Source organism: Neodiprion virginianus, chromosome 1 (assembly GCF_021901495.1).
Source record: "Neodiprion virginianus isolate iyNeoVirg1 chromosome 1, iyNeoVirg1.1, whole genome shotgun sequence".
Lineage (NCBI taxonomy): Eukaryota > Metazoa > Arthropoda > Insecta > Hymenoptera > Diprionidae > Neodiprion > Neodiprion virginianus.
The window spans coordinates 27,053,080-27,067,022 of record NC_060877.1 but is presented as its reverse complement, the minus strand read 5'-3'; the positions used below and the strand labels follow the sequence as shown (position 1 = coordinate 27,067,022).

At 38.6% G+C, this 13,943-nt stretch overlaps 1 protein-coding gene across 8 annotated transcripts; it reads right to left on the bottom strand.

Moving 5' to 3' along the window:
- Positions 1-464: 464 nt before the first annotated feature.
- LOC124310157 (clavesin-1-like) lies at positions 465-13,819 on the bottom strand. Of its 8 annotated transcripts, XM_046773869.1 has the most exons (7): positions 13,581-13,819; positions 12,679-12,799; positions 6,601-6,796; positions 5,225-5,429; positions 3,641-3,764; positions 2,779-2,991; positions 465-2,663 (listed from the first exon to the last, which is right to left on the bottom strand). In XM_046773869.1, the coding sequence occupies exons 3-7, from the start codon at positions 6,773-6,775 to the stop codon at positions 1,782-1,784; spliced, it is 1,599 nt and encodes a 532-aa protein (XP_046629825.1). In that variant the 5' UTR covers positions 6,776-6,796; positions 12,679-12,799; positions 13,581-13,819; the 3' UTR covers positions 465-1,781. The 8 variants fall into 8 exon arrangements, with proteins under 8 accessions (XP_046629825.1, XP_046629828.1, XP_046629829.1 ...); XM_046773872.1 differs by lacking the exon at positions 13,581-13,819 and having other exon boundaries at positions 12,679-12,868; XM_046773873.1 differs by lacking the exons at positions 12,679-12,799; positions 13,581-13,819 and adding an exon at positions 12,572-12,654.
- Between the last annotated feature and the right edge of the window lie 124 nt (positions 13,820-13,943).

The following is a 13,943-nucleotide window of genomic DNA, read 5'->3' as shown; positions in this document are numbered from 1 at the left end:
TGAAAATCCACAGTAAGAGTTAGATCCAATAGAATGTCTCTGTACCAGTAGACTATAAAAAAATTTTTTTTTTTTTTTTTTATAAGTAGTTTGCAATAAACTTATTGTAGATATGAATTAGCATTCGCACTAGAATCACAGATCTATATATCAGGTGTCGAAAAAAGTAAGCACATGTTAAGTACTATTTTAAGTGTATCCTGTACTGGAAATACAAACAACACTTCCATCACTTATTCTCAATAATCATATACCGCAGAAACGATATCGTCGTTAAAAACATGACATAATGCACAAGGGTCCCATTTATTTAGGAAATGATTCAGAAATTCGGATTAGATTAGTCGCATACCTCTTGTTCCTCGCATTTTCATGTGAAGTTACTGCACCTATATGTGAATTATCATGTTGCAAGAATACAGCTCAGGTGAATATCGTGATGATAATGATATTACGTCGTTTTCTTTTTCATTCCACACTGGGTGCTCATCTCGTTAAGCCGAAACACGTTACAAAATATAACTTCCCAAGGGGTAGGAAACTATTGTACATCAGTTCATAATTTGTCTTACTTCATCATCAAGGAAACACGTCATGACTACTTAGATACATTAAGAGATCGGAATATTTTTTAACATTTCTTCCCATATAGTCAAAATTTGAGACCGTAATAAGAAATATGAAATTAAATTACAAAATATGTGTGAAGAGTATTGCACATCAAACAACGCTGGTGATATTATTGTAGTTTGAGCAAGCCTAATCATTGCGAATAATCACATCCTGTCAGCAAGATATGTAATTTTAGAATTTGGTATTTATGTGTAAATTATATAGTGTGTGGTGAGATTGACAAAGTAGTCGCTAAATAAAAAACCAACAATCAGTCAATGTACCAACAAGAGGAGCTTGTGCAAATACTTACGGCGATAATAAACAATTACCTTGTTAATTATTTATTATATCAAAAAAGGAACGATAATAAATTCTTTATTAACGTTTTGTCACGCAAAAACATAAACACTAAGCCACACAGGTAAATTATACCAGTAATAATGAATAATTAGTATAAAAGCAGTCATGATAGTATGATAATAATTATCGCCAGAGTAATTTCGAGCCCTGAATTTAACAGCGTAAGTCAAATCATGGTGAAATAAATATTAAAATAAATAATATGGGTATTTCTAAGTTGGTTAGAATTCAAAAATTAAATCATTTTCCCTGACATCTGTCTTTAGGTCAACTATAGCAAAACGCAGTCAACCGTGTATAAAATCGTGACATATCAAACTAGACAAATCATATGACCATATTGTTTCGAATATAAGCGAAGGATTTTTGCTGTTGACAGCAGCTGCCAATATCGTCCTCGTCTTATACGCGACCCATTTCATGTACGGGAAACTAAGAAAAATACCCTGAAATACTGTCTTAGAATTGGGGAGCATTTCATATGCGGCATCGGCTTATGCTCAGAACAATACGGTATTTCTGGGTATCGCATAACTCATTTGACTCGAAATTTCACCAGTATCCCCACAGGTACTACCATGACCCCTTAGTCGAAATGTCAGCAGAACTCGGTTATCAAGGTCGGCAGTAACACAGAGTGATAAAAGACAAATGTATATAGGAACTCTTAAATAATGATAGTTTGTGGGATTCATCGATCATCATTTCAAATAGACACCCGATTTCGTATTTCTGATGCCGCAAATTTCTTGAAGTAGAAATTTCGATAATAAAAGTGACCATGGGTATACTTCGTCACTTTAGAGCTACGTAACAAGAGTTGCTTCCTCAGATAACGTCGCACTCTTGGCACCGTCACGTACAACAATTTTATCCACATGAAGATCAAGGTCGAAACTATAACTATCCTTGCTGTTCTCACTATCTGGTCGGCTTGGCACCATCTCAAAGTCATTGCTGCTGTTTGTTTCCGAAAGAATTTCCAAGGACTCAATATCGTCTGGAAGGCCATTAGATTCGCTCCTAATACATTTTTCTATATTATGCGAAATTTCGTCCTCCGTGTTGTCACGTTCCCGATATTTCTTTACTTCGACATCGACGCTGGATAATTGCTCTAGCTCGTTATCTTTTTTCCCTTCTTCGTTTTTCGGCTCATCATCCATTTCGACGATCTGATCTTCGTCACGAACGACGTTTATTGGACGGTTTTGGTCACTTTCATGAGGCCCGACCCCGATTTTACTGTACTCACTTGCCGAGTTATTTGTGGGTAATTCTTTTGCTTTAACGCTAATCACATCGTTGTTCGGGCATTCGTGCAGCTGTGCTTGAACTTGTTGCATACAATCCGTTGACGACGACTCAACTCCACTCTTTTTATCCATCCTTGCAGACTGTTTCGAACTTGAAATTTCCACCAACTCGGTGGCTGTACCTCTTGTCCTTGTATCGTCCTTGCTATGCCCTTTTGCCTGCATAAGTTCCACCAAATCCCTAGCTCGCGACTCCCTCTCCTTTTGGGCAAGAGTTGCAGCTACTTCTGCCTCCTTCATCGCTGAATGAATAACTGGCTCAGCCCACAGTCCAGGGTTGAATGCAGGGCCTGTACCCCCCAGCTCAGCAGGCAGAATGTCAGTTGGAAGGTGTTCGTGGAGAGTGCTGAGGTTGTTTCCATGCAGATAAATCTGTAAACAAGGCATGTTATGATGGTGGCTGGAAGTCTCACTTATGTCAAAGTTCAATTTATGCATGAAACAATTATATACTATAAAATGGCTGTCCTAAACGTTTAAAATTTACCTTATTTCGCGTTTTCTCATCAAGGAACGGTTTCACAATGGCCAAAGTTGCCTGGACACAGAGTGGCGCTGAGAGGAAATGAATAGCCTTGAATCGAGCTGGAAATCTGCCCCGCAAAGCTGATATCAGATTGCGGAGAGCAGCAGCTCCTAGTGCTCCACCTTGACGCAAAGAGAATCCACCCCAATCCACTACAGCCACGAATCCACAGTGCTGTTTGATAAAATTATTTATTACGTCTTGATGATTACATATACATACAAAACGAGAAAGCTATTTTCCGAAACAGAAATATCTCCGTTTCGATTACTCAGTTGAACAGGGCCTATAATTTCCTGATGGAACAGAAAAAAACGAAATATGTTACCTCCAAAGTTCCAACATAATGTAACGTTCAAAATCACAGTGCCCGCATATTTTATTGTTCACACTGCCTTTAATATCAGTTACGAATGCTCAAAATTGATTGAAAAAGTAAAGAAGTATTTAAAAAAAAAAAAAAAAACTGATCATCGTCTCATACGGGATAAAAAGAGCGATGGGGAAAATATTTGTACAACGTGTTAGGTTTGATATAGCATCAATTGATATTCAGCATTTCGGTACTCAGCATGTGTGATATCAATGAAAAAATTCTCCAATAATTTATCCCTATAAATTCTTGGAATAGAAATTTTCTCGGAAATTCACGTAAATATTTTTACAATATTGGCATTACTCTGTCGTGGTTTTCGAAAAATACTACCTACCTTGTAAAATGATTCCAAGTACCCCGAAAATATTATATCCGTTAATTCAAACGCGCAGTAATTGTAAAAAGAGTTTCATATGAAGCCCCTGATATAAGTAGAACTGGACTAACCTGATTCCGAGGATCTTGTATGAGAATTTCAAGGACGAGAAAGATCGCTCGCTGCACTGCAAGAGCCGGAACGGCAATGGGATCCCATTGGGAAGCAAGAATCACCAGCACACATCGTCCCTTCCTTAAATTTCATGTGTTCAAAGCTCACAAGAAAGTTACGATAGCACACAATACCGATTGTGATTCGCGTTATCGGTAAATATTTACCTCTCATGTGCAAATATACCCACGAGAATAGATAAAAATGTGATACATGCACACATAGTACGCGGTTTCTCATCCACAATGATTATTATTATTATTATTATTATTACCTCACCGTGATACTCCGGCTTCAAGTACTAATAACTCAAAATTTGGAAAAATTTTGTTTCCCAGTTTATATTAAATATCGTACGGTGGAAGAAAGTATGTCATATATTTCATCAGACTGATACTAACGACCACGCGCGATACGCGACTGAGCACCACTGCCGCTCTAGCGGCAGGTCACTGCTCGTGCAGCACGAAGGCTCGCTCAAGCGCAAAATAGATATTTACAGAGGAAAGAAATTGGAATTCGATTACATTTGAGAATATTGAATATATTCGTCTAACAAGGCAGTTCCATTACTGAATATTAGCAGCCATTATCCTGTGAAACTTTAGGACCTCCGATCAGACAGCAGTAAATTACTGCATCAGATCCTGACACCTCTGTGTCAATTTGCATGACTTTTTCTTGATTTTATTTGATTTTCGGTAATACCAATAAGAAAAAAAGTCGAATCATCGTTTGGATGGGGATTTGGGGGTTTTGAAAAGTCGCGAAACTTGATTTTTTCAAGCTTCCAAACCCCCGTCCAAGCATTAATTCGACTTTTACTAGTTAGTATGATCGAAAAAAAAGTCAAGTAAGTCATTTAAAATTTTTGCAAATGTGCCGGTATTTTCTACATCACTCAACAGATCGCGTGCTGTAAAATCAAGTTTCGCGATTTTTCAACCCTCGCAAATAAACTCTCGTCCAAGCGATCATCCGATTTTTTCCTGATTAGTATTACCGTAAATTAAGTAAGATAAAAAATCATACTAGTCAACAAAGACGTGCCAGGATCTGCTGCAACAATTGGTTGCTATCTAACCAGAAAGTCCTGGAGTTTCAAAGACCAATGGTTCCTAGTATTCGGTAACGGAACTGTCTTCTCAGCCGAACATTCGATATTCTCAAAAGTATTCGAATTCACATGTATTTTCTTCGAAAATATCTATTGTGTGCCTGAAAAGAGTCTTCACTGGACGAGCAACGGGCCGCCGCTACAGCGGCAGTGGTGCTCAGTCGCACGTTGCGCGTGGCCGCTGGTTTCAGCCTGACATATATTTCATACTCTACCTCTTTCCTCCAACCAAATCCTGAATATTTTTCGGTGTTTTGAAATTTAATCCTCAGCGACGTATAAAATTGCAAAAAAAAATAGTGAACCGTTCACATAGAAAATACCATACGATGCGAATATTCGGTATTCACCATCTGCCTGTAACAGCACTGAAATACGGTAGACATTCACTGTGTGCAGGGTAATGTTTATTTAGGTTTTATACCTGTCTCGAGCAGGAAGGACGCCAGGTATACCTGCCCGAAGAGCTCGCTGCAAGGCAGGGTCTCGGGCGGTCAAATTTCCAAAAATATCCTGTCGATGGGCTACCTGATTCTGATAAGCGACTATCAGTGCAGCAGCCTGTTCTGTTCGGTATTTTCGGGCATGTAGAAATCTCGTTATGTATTCATCGGTGCATTGTTTGAGATCTGGAAAATAATACATGGAGAATTACGATACACAAGCTAATGATTGCGTCTTGCAATTAGCCGGACTTTTCACCGTTGAAAATTTCCTCACAACTTCCAGTTGATATAACTATGAACTTAACATTGACTTGCAATACATGCGAGTTGAATTTTGTATCTGACACATTGTCCGAGTTGCAGTTCCTTGTAACAATATCGTTGTCAAACAGGTGTATAAACGTAAAACGCATAATTATTCTCGAGTCTTGTAGATTGCGAGAAACTAGTGCGCATGCCTGCAAGTAAATTTCGAAACAACGAGAACACGGAGTAATTTACGATACTTCTACCTGTTGTTCACTGTACCTTCGTCATTAAGTGTGTTTATTTAGCGTAGACAAATTGCGGAGTTCAAAATGTATCGTCAATTGTACGACGTATGCATACTTCTATACAGTGTGGTTTGCGTTTTGAATTATATATAGGTGTCTAAAATTTCGTCTCAACTTTGCGATTCTTTTGGTGCAATTAATAAGGATATACAAGTTATAGTGTACGCAATGTTTACAACGGTGCTAATAAAGATAATGCCTGAGTTCAGTCACAAAGCAGAACCGCTGTTTTTTTACACCTATATATTGTATATTTATCCGTCTTATCATAAGTTCTCCCAGCATGTTAAAGCCTATATAACCCACGGAGAGAATTGAACAACGATTATACTAATTTGAAAAAAATCCTTTACATAAAATCAAGTTTTTGGTAGAATTGTAATCCGTTAAAATTCGTAGCAAAATCCTGTTTTCAGTTCCCACAAACAAGCATATCGTACCTTTTACCCACACAAGATTGTTATTTGCCATAAGCTCATACATACGTATCACGAAACGTGAGTAAATATTCCGCAATACTTAACATATACCGAAACAGTGCAGTTAAATTTAGTTAATATTACATAATAAGTATCCTATATGCGAAAATGGTAAGTACAACAAAGCTTTTTTTTTATATATTTAATTTATATGATCCAGCAACACCAATTAAAGTGCAGAGTCTGTTATACGGAGTCAAAATTACACAAATATTGTGAAATAAAGAAACTTGGATGTAACGTGCCATTGGTTTGTTTCTATTCCAAAAAAGGGACGTAATGAACTGAGTTTTCTAAAATTATTTTAGGTTACGGGCTTACCGATATTTGGCGTATCTTTGAGGATTGCCCTGACCGTCTTCACGGCCAGTTTCTTATCCTTAGGGTCGAGTCGGTTGCGATCGTAGTACAAGCTGCGTGCCAGAGCGAGATTCGTGTGGACCCGAGTTGGGCTCCACATGTATTCGCAATATTCTGCCATCTCCGGAGAACCCATGAGTCTTCTAATAATTTAAAACTGTAACGAGAAAGAACAGCGCTTAGTTTTCCGTGGCATTATTGATACGTTCCACATTTAGCAATTCACGAGCAGAAAAAATTGTCATATATCTCTAATTTTCGTTACATTTTAGAGGTAGTATGATTAATCCGTGAAAAATGTATGAGAGATTTGAGACGATAAATATTTACTATCATCGACCAAATACCCGATACTTTTCATTCGAAACCGCGAATGAAATGATTATACGTGTAAGTACAAATGAAAACGTTCGTTATTGGTCGATGGACGATTATTACTCGTGTCTACACATATTATTTTTATCGTTGTATATATTTTTATCCTTTAACCGTAGTCATCGTCGAATAAGTTCAGGCGATTACTTGAAAATAATACTTATAAAAATGACACATCTTCAGTAATAATGATTGCAGCATTAATAGACTATTTGGGTGCAATCATTTATTTTTCGTTTTACCACTACGTTCGAACCGCGGTGCCTCGACCTACTCGTCGGCTTTTTGACACTGAAAATACGTACCAAACTTCTCGTACTCACGTATAATATGGAAAAATTGTTATTTACTGTACCACGCGCAGCACGATCCTCGGATAGAACCCGACTGATCTTTAGAGCGGTGCGAAACGAACTGCGGAAAATTCTGCATTATGCAGTTCACAAAGTAACGGTTATTACGAAGTGTATATATACATATATAAATATGTATACACCTAAGTAGTCCCAACTCCGCGCGGTGGAAACAAGAGCCGCAATCCGATTGCACGCTGTTTCCCGAAGAGGAGATGAAAGAGCAGGACGGAGTATGGTGAGTACGTATAAAGCATGCAATAATTCGATGTAGACAATGCGTAGATTCGATTTGAGGATGAACAATTACACTACACCACGATCAGTAATACAGAACCATATTCAATTGCAGTTAGGGTATGTGATCCACACAAGTGATTAGATTTACCGTCAAAATACTTAAATCGCAAAGTCCACAGAGACGGTACACAACAGTGTCACAATATTTTTAAATGTTAATCAGACGTGTATGCATATTGCGGTGGACGTCTGAGACAGTAGAGATATGTAATATTAGGCAAGATTTGAAAGATCGCACAAAGGATTAAATCAAGAGAAAAACAGAATCACACGCGAGAATATTGAGTCGTAATAATTATTAGTAAAGCACGTATGGTAAAAAGATAGCAAAATTGATATTTCATTTCACGGCACATGCGAAGAGTCGATCGAAACTAGGTATTTGTCTAGTACATACCTGTACAGACGCAAATGAAGAGAACGAGTGGTGAATATCAACGCGGATGTTGCGAGACTGTAATTGAATTAGAACCGATTTTGTGATCAACCGGTAAAATTATCGAATCAGTATCGTATAATCGGGGCGGAGATTTGTACTCTCTATACCAATATATATGAGCATTAGCTTACTGTGGACACGGGCACTCTTGCTATCGTTGCTGAACATGTCTCGATCGTTCTCATTCACAAGTCATTAAGATTAATTAATAATCACCGTGTAAAAAGTTTAGTACGTCCAATTTTTTATTTTAGTGGGCGATAAATCTCTTTCTCGACGTGATTCAATCTGATTCCACTCAAAATTGGGTCTTTCAAGTGTTTTTTTTTATCAGATTAGTTAAAAATTGTCCTCGTCTTGATTTCCATAAAACGTTGCAGATACGAACAAGATATCCAAACAAGCTTAGTTTTTACAAGTCATAGTGTCGTTGATTATAAATCGCTGGATAGGAATAACAGATACTTATGATTGGTTTTAATAATTGCAGCGTCGTTTGCCGATGAACAGGTTCTTTTTCATTAGTGACGGACTACGCCATCATCTTAACGACATGAATCATTGGACGTTGTTTTCACACGGTATTTAAATTTCACATTTTCGAAATAAAAAGCAAACATATCCACACAAACAAAGTGTACTGCAGGCAGGAGCTAGCAGCAGGGCTCAGGGTCACATTTTTTATGCGCAGATACAAGAACGGAGTAAATTATAGGATCATTGGAAAACAATATTTTGAAGAAAAAACATGTATCATTGTCAGCTGACAGATCTGAGAGCAGACGCGTATCAAATAACACGTTCGCATCGGTTAGGTGTGATAATTACGCGCATGCATAGGACATATAGTTATATGTGTACGTACTTTGGTGTAACATTACTTGTATTACAGTCTGCAGTGTATGCATGAAAAATAGCATCACACCAGCAGGCAAGTTTCGCAATCGATAGGTACTTCAATGCTGTATAAGTATACGGTAAATATAATAAAGTACAAACGTTTTATACCGACATATGCAGTTAATGAAACAAAAGCAGAACGACAACTGTAAGCTTTCAGCCATAATACCCACATACCTATACTTGCGGTATGTATCATGCTTGGTTTGTGCAAATCGCACCACACACTCATCGTACTTCCGTTTTTACAATTTTGCACTTTGTCTTTCAATAATTTCTCACGGTCAGCATGCTCTTTATCCGCATAACGTCGAATCGTAGGTCCGATTGGTTATACGTGACTGTATCATTTGCACATAGTACAGGGTTTTCGCTTAATATTGGAAAAGGAATTAGTAACGGACGGAGAAGATACATGCGTGTTGCAGAGTGAAGATCCCGTGCCAAGTATTATATTATTTTCCTTCCGATTATCTTATCCACGACTATTAATTCGAGGCTTCGATTTCCGTTCTGAGTAGAAATTAATACACGGTTTTCTATGATAGGTCTGCCTTAGACCCTATTATACACAAGTTGTTGTTGATGAGCACAAAACTTATGGTGCGTAAGGTGATCGTGAAACAATTCAGGCTTTAATATAGGACACGGACAAATATTTGATGAGTCGTTTCACTATCTAAGTGCATTCAATGTTTAATTATACACAGCTGAAATAACGAGATAAAAATTACACCTCTTGATGGTTTAAGCTAGAGTTTACGGGCCGTTCATTTTCTGCATTCGCAGTTACGTATACCTAATATGTATACACAAGCGTGTGAGAACTTGTCATGTTTTACGATATATTTGACTCAGATACTCGCTAAAGATGAAAGATCATTATCTAATAGTTTTGTTTCATCAACGTAGGTACACAATTATTGCATGATTGTAGCGTAGAATATTTTTACACGACACGATTGGTGAGTAGATTTGAAACCCTGCAGCAAGACCGAGCGATTAGCTACTCACTGAGTATTCGTTTCTTTTTTCTTCTTCTCAGCCGCGTCAAAAGTGCTTTAAATTTTGTTTCTCTATTGTACGCAACTTCACGTGTAAGGCTGTTCGTATATAATACGTCTCGTTCTCCACCTGTGTGACCGATTGTATCTCGTTTTCAATTTGATCATAAAAAACGTACAAAATCAAGATTTTGACTTCCTCGATAACGATAAATTCTATGACACACATGTACGTTCCAATTAATCGTGAGACGTGATTCGTCAGATTATGAACTACAACTGTGTTTGATTCTCTTGTGTCTAGATGACCGTTTCTAGCACCTGTTCGTTTTGAAAATACGCAATATATACTATACACTAAAGATTTTGATATCCTCGATAACGATAAACTCTGTTGTATACATGTATGTTCCATTTACTCGTGAGAGATAATTTTATGTATCAATAACCTCAATTGCGCCAATTTGTAAACGAGGGATTTTCATACGGTGAGTACGAACTTCCAGGTTTTCAAGAAACAACGTATTTCACGACGGGCTCACTTCGCAATCGTTCCGGCACTTCACTTTATCCAAGGTCTTATTTTACGTTCAGACGCAGTTATTCCGCGTGCATGAAATATCAATTTAACAATAAGTCATACGACACAAGGCTGAGGGCACGCAATAAGAAGTCAGAATTGAACCAGTCGGGAATACAATTAAATAACACCACGACTCGTGTGCGCACAGAATATAGATGCATGGAAAAGCGAACACTGTACTGCAACACTTCGCTATTCGGCTTCAATTATTATCTCAAAGTTCGACTGCCGCATGCCGTGACGAATCGGCGCTGTCGTCACAGCGGATCGCTATGAAAAATTACGAAAGGAATAAATATAATGTACCGAGGTGGCTGGCCAGCCGGACTGATGCTACCGATGTAGCTGCTACTGCTGATGCTGCCGCCGGACGTATGCAGACGTATCGGACGTATCTAAGAGGAAAAACGAGCGAGCAGCATGGTAGAACCATAGAACCGAAAATGAGTGGGAGAGAGAGAGAGAAATAGTGAACGGTAACCGAGTGCTTGCCTGAGTCATCGCGCCCACCTTGCTATTGCGAAACTACAAGCTATACCTCGAGGTATAGCCTGTGCTATGACCAAATGGTAATTGCCACCAAATACGCGAATTATAGGTACAACAAATTTGAACAAGGTAAATATATTCGGCATTCGAGTAAGTACGTACTCAGAGATTTCCAGGGGCTGCTGCATGCAGGGGAGCTGGTAAGGTTTGCTATATTTACACCTTCGAACGCTTGTAAGTTTCTGGGCTTGCATACTTATTTGTCAGCCTGTGCTGGGAGTTTCGTGATTCTCTTTCATTTTTAAGGTGGTTAGTGAGCGCTTCTCAGGGGCAGACGGTGAGAGGGGCAAGACTATGCTGATACACGGGCCCTACCGACGGTTCTCAACGTCGTTCTCGACTAATAAAATAAAAAATAAAAAAAAAAACTTCAAAGTAAAGGTTTACGACAAATTACTAATGTAATACGCATCGTTTGTCATCCATTCGCTTTTCGCTCAGCGAACCGAGTTGAATTGGTTACAGACAATGATCTTTATAATTTACGAACATCTTCTTAACAGTAACATTTGCCATTTGGATAGTTTTTCATTGACATGCCTACATTTTTTTGTCTGTGATTTTGACGGTAAGCGGCATTTCGCCGCCATAAGCGCCCGTGTATAAGAAGTAAAACTTCAACTATTAATTATTCGGAATTTACGCAGACCATCCGTCTGAAGTTTTTCGTAGTAACGTAATTGATATCAATCAATATTGTGTAAAAACTTGAGTCCCGTGACTACATTTTAAGTTTCCTCACCAACCTCCTTAACGATTTACAACAATTACATTCGCTTTTCACGGACGATAAAATAGTGAAAGGATATTGTTTATGGATAGACGGTTCGGGGTAAAACGTAGACGACTCGTTTCACGATTCAGCGCAAGATAATATAACAAGCTCGAATGTATATAATACAAACTGGAGAAAACAATAAATACGAAATCGACAAACAGGAAGTACTATACCTCCTTTAATGTCTACAGGTTTTCACCAGCCAATTTGCGACGAAGGATATGGTAATGAATAGTCTGACATTACGTCTAATTCTTATTCATGCTGACGGCCTTACGACGTGCAAGATGGGACCACCACAGATGCAAGTATAAATAAAAACACAATAATATTAACTTCCGGTTTGCTACAGCTTACCGCACACTGAGCCTTGCACGTAATCCGTGATCGATGGACCGTTTTTATCTCTAAACTTGCCACAGTTTAACATCTAGAGGACCGGCCTGACGCTTTGAGTCAGCAGATAACTCGGAAACTCCACCGGACGCGTTGACTATTCATATACATAAATCATACATATAAAAAATGTCGAATTTCGGGGGAAAAATGTCGGCTCTCTAAAGGTTAACACGACGAAATACCTACGTGCGTCCATTGGAATAAATTAAGCCTAGGATCACGCATGTTCGTTTAATTGTAACTATTAATTACCAGAGCTACAGGTACATCGTCCCATCGGACGGAGTTATCACACGACGGTAAACGGACGTCGATCTTTCACGATGTGAAATAAAATTCAAACTGCAATGAAAACTTACCTCGCATTCGGCGGTGCTGTCAGACTGTCGCACCGTTGACGCGCCACGCCGCACTACGAATTCCTCGAACCGCCATGTTGTGACGTCACACCTCACACCGACACACATGACGAAGTTGCATCTGGAAGGAAGGAAGGAATATATTTGGGCAAATGGTCGATTCTTTCCGTCCCACAAATCTATACTATGTAGCGTTATAAAAATTGAGAAAGAATTAAACGCGACACTTGAAACATTATATCTCTTCAATTTGTGTTTATACGTATGTATCGAAAATGAAAGGAAATCCAGTTTTAAGGTTTTGTATGAAACAAACGAATGGTTCATTTTTTACTCTAAATTCAATCGGAACGATTCCTGTTTTTAGGCACAAGCTTTCATCGTTTATATACCCATGTATTCAATATGAAATTCAATATTACGTATATAATTGGTCCGTGTGTATTATTGGACTTGGTTCTTCTCATATAGTGTTCGATTATTCTCACGGCTGCTTGTTTTTTGTCGGGGACAAAGAAGTGACCGTCACCAGCACGTGACTGTTGGCTGCGCAGGTTGACAATACACACAATCTCACGTATCTCGGGCTGCTAACCGACAGGCGCATAACTTGTACAACAAACACGTTGCCGTGAGGAGGTGAATTAATGAAATACTCATATTGTTGAAACGTGATACAAAAGCAGCGTCATTGGTGCATCTAATCTACAAAGTTCCATCACTTTTTCACCGCATCTATAAGCCATTAGCTGATAACCATTGATTGTGCATATCTGGCTGTAATAGCTATATGTAAGGTACTAAATATACATTGCGTATAATATTTTGGTAATTTCAGACTTACTAGGTGTATAATAACGACGTGTTGTGAATTGTCATATGTAATTTCAGCTGTGTCTTACCTGTAACGTGTAGTGAGTATCCGAAGAGTGAGCCGATTTTCAATGTTCCGTGTCAGCAAACAGCACCGTTTATAGGGGTTCTATGCAACGAGTGAAACGCAAAAAAAGCGCTGTATATATCAGCACTTTAAAATGGTTTATTCTCTTACATTCGAACACGAGATAGGTAATCACCCGCCCAGAAGACAGAGTGAATACTGAGCACCTGCTGCTGCTGATCGATTTCCTCAACCGAAAGCCACGTGTCAGACTGCGAAAACGAGAGTAAGTTGTACCTTTACTTGTGCGTATGCGCGTTACGGTTTCCTAAACGCCATTGTGATTCACCAGAATTTATCGCTGATGCATCGATGAAATAATTGC

Excerpts from the sequence above, each read along its gene's own strand:
- LOC124310157 (XM_046773869.1), bottom strand. The coding sequence starts at position 6,775 with ATGGGTTCTCCGGAGATGGCAGAATATTGCGAATACATGTGGAGCCCA. Across the intron at positions 5,430-6,600 it reads CAAAGATACGCCAAATATCG|ATCTCAAACAATGCACCGAT; the intron begins GTAAGCCCGTAA and ends ATTATTTTCCAG. Across the intron at positions 2,664-2,778 it reads ATGAGAAAACGCGAAATAAG|ATTTATCTGCATGGAAACAA; the intron begins GTAAATTTTAAA and ends CCTTGTTTACAG.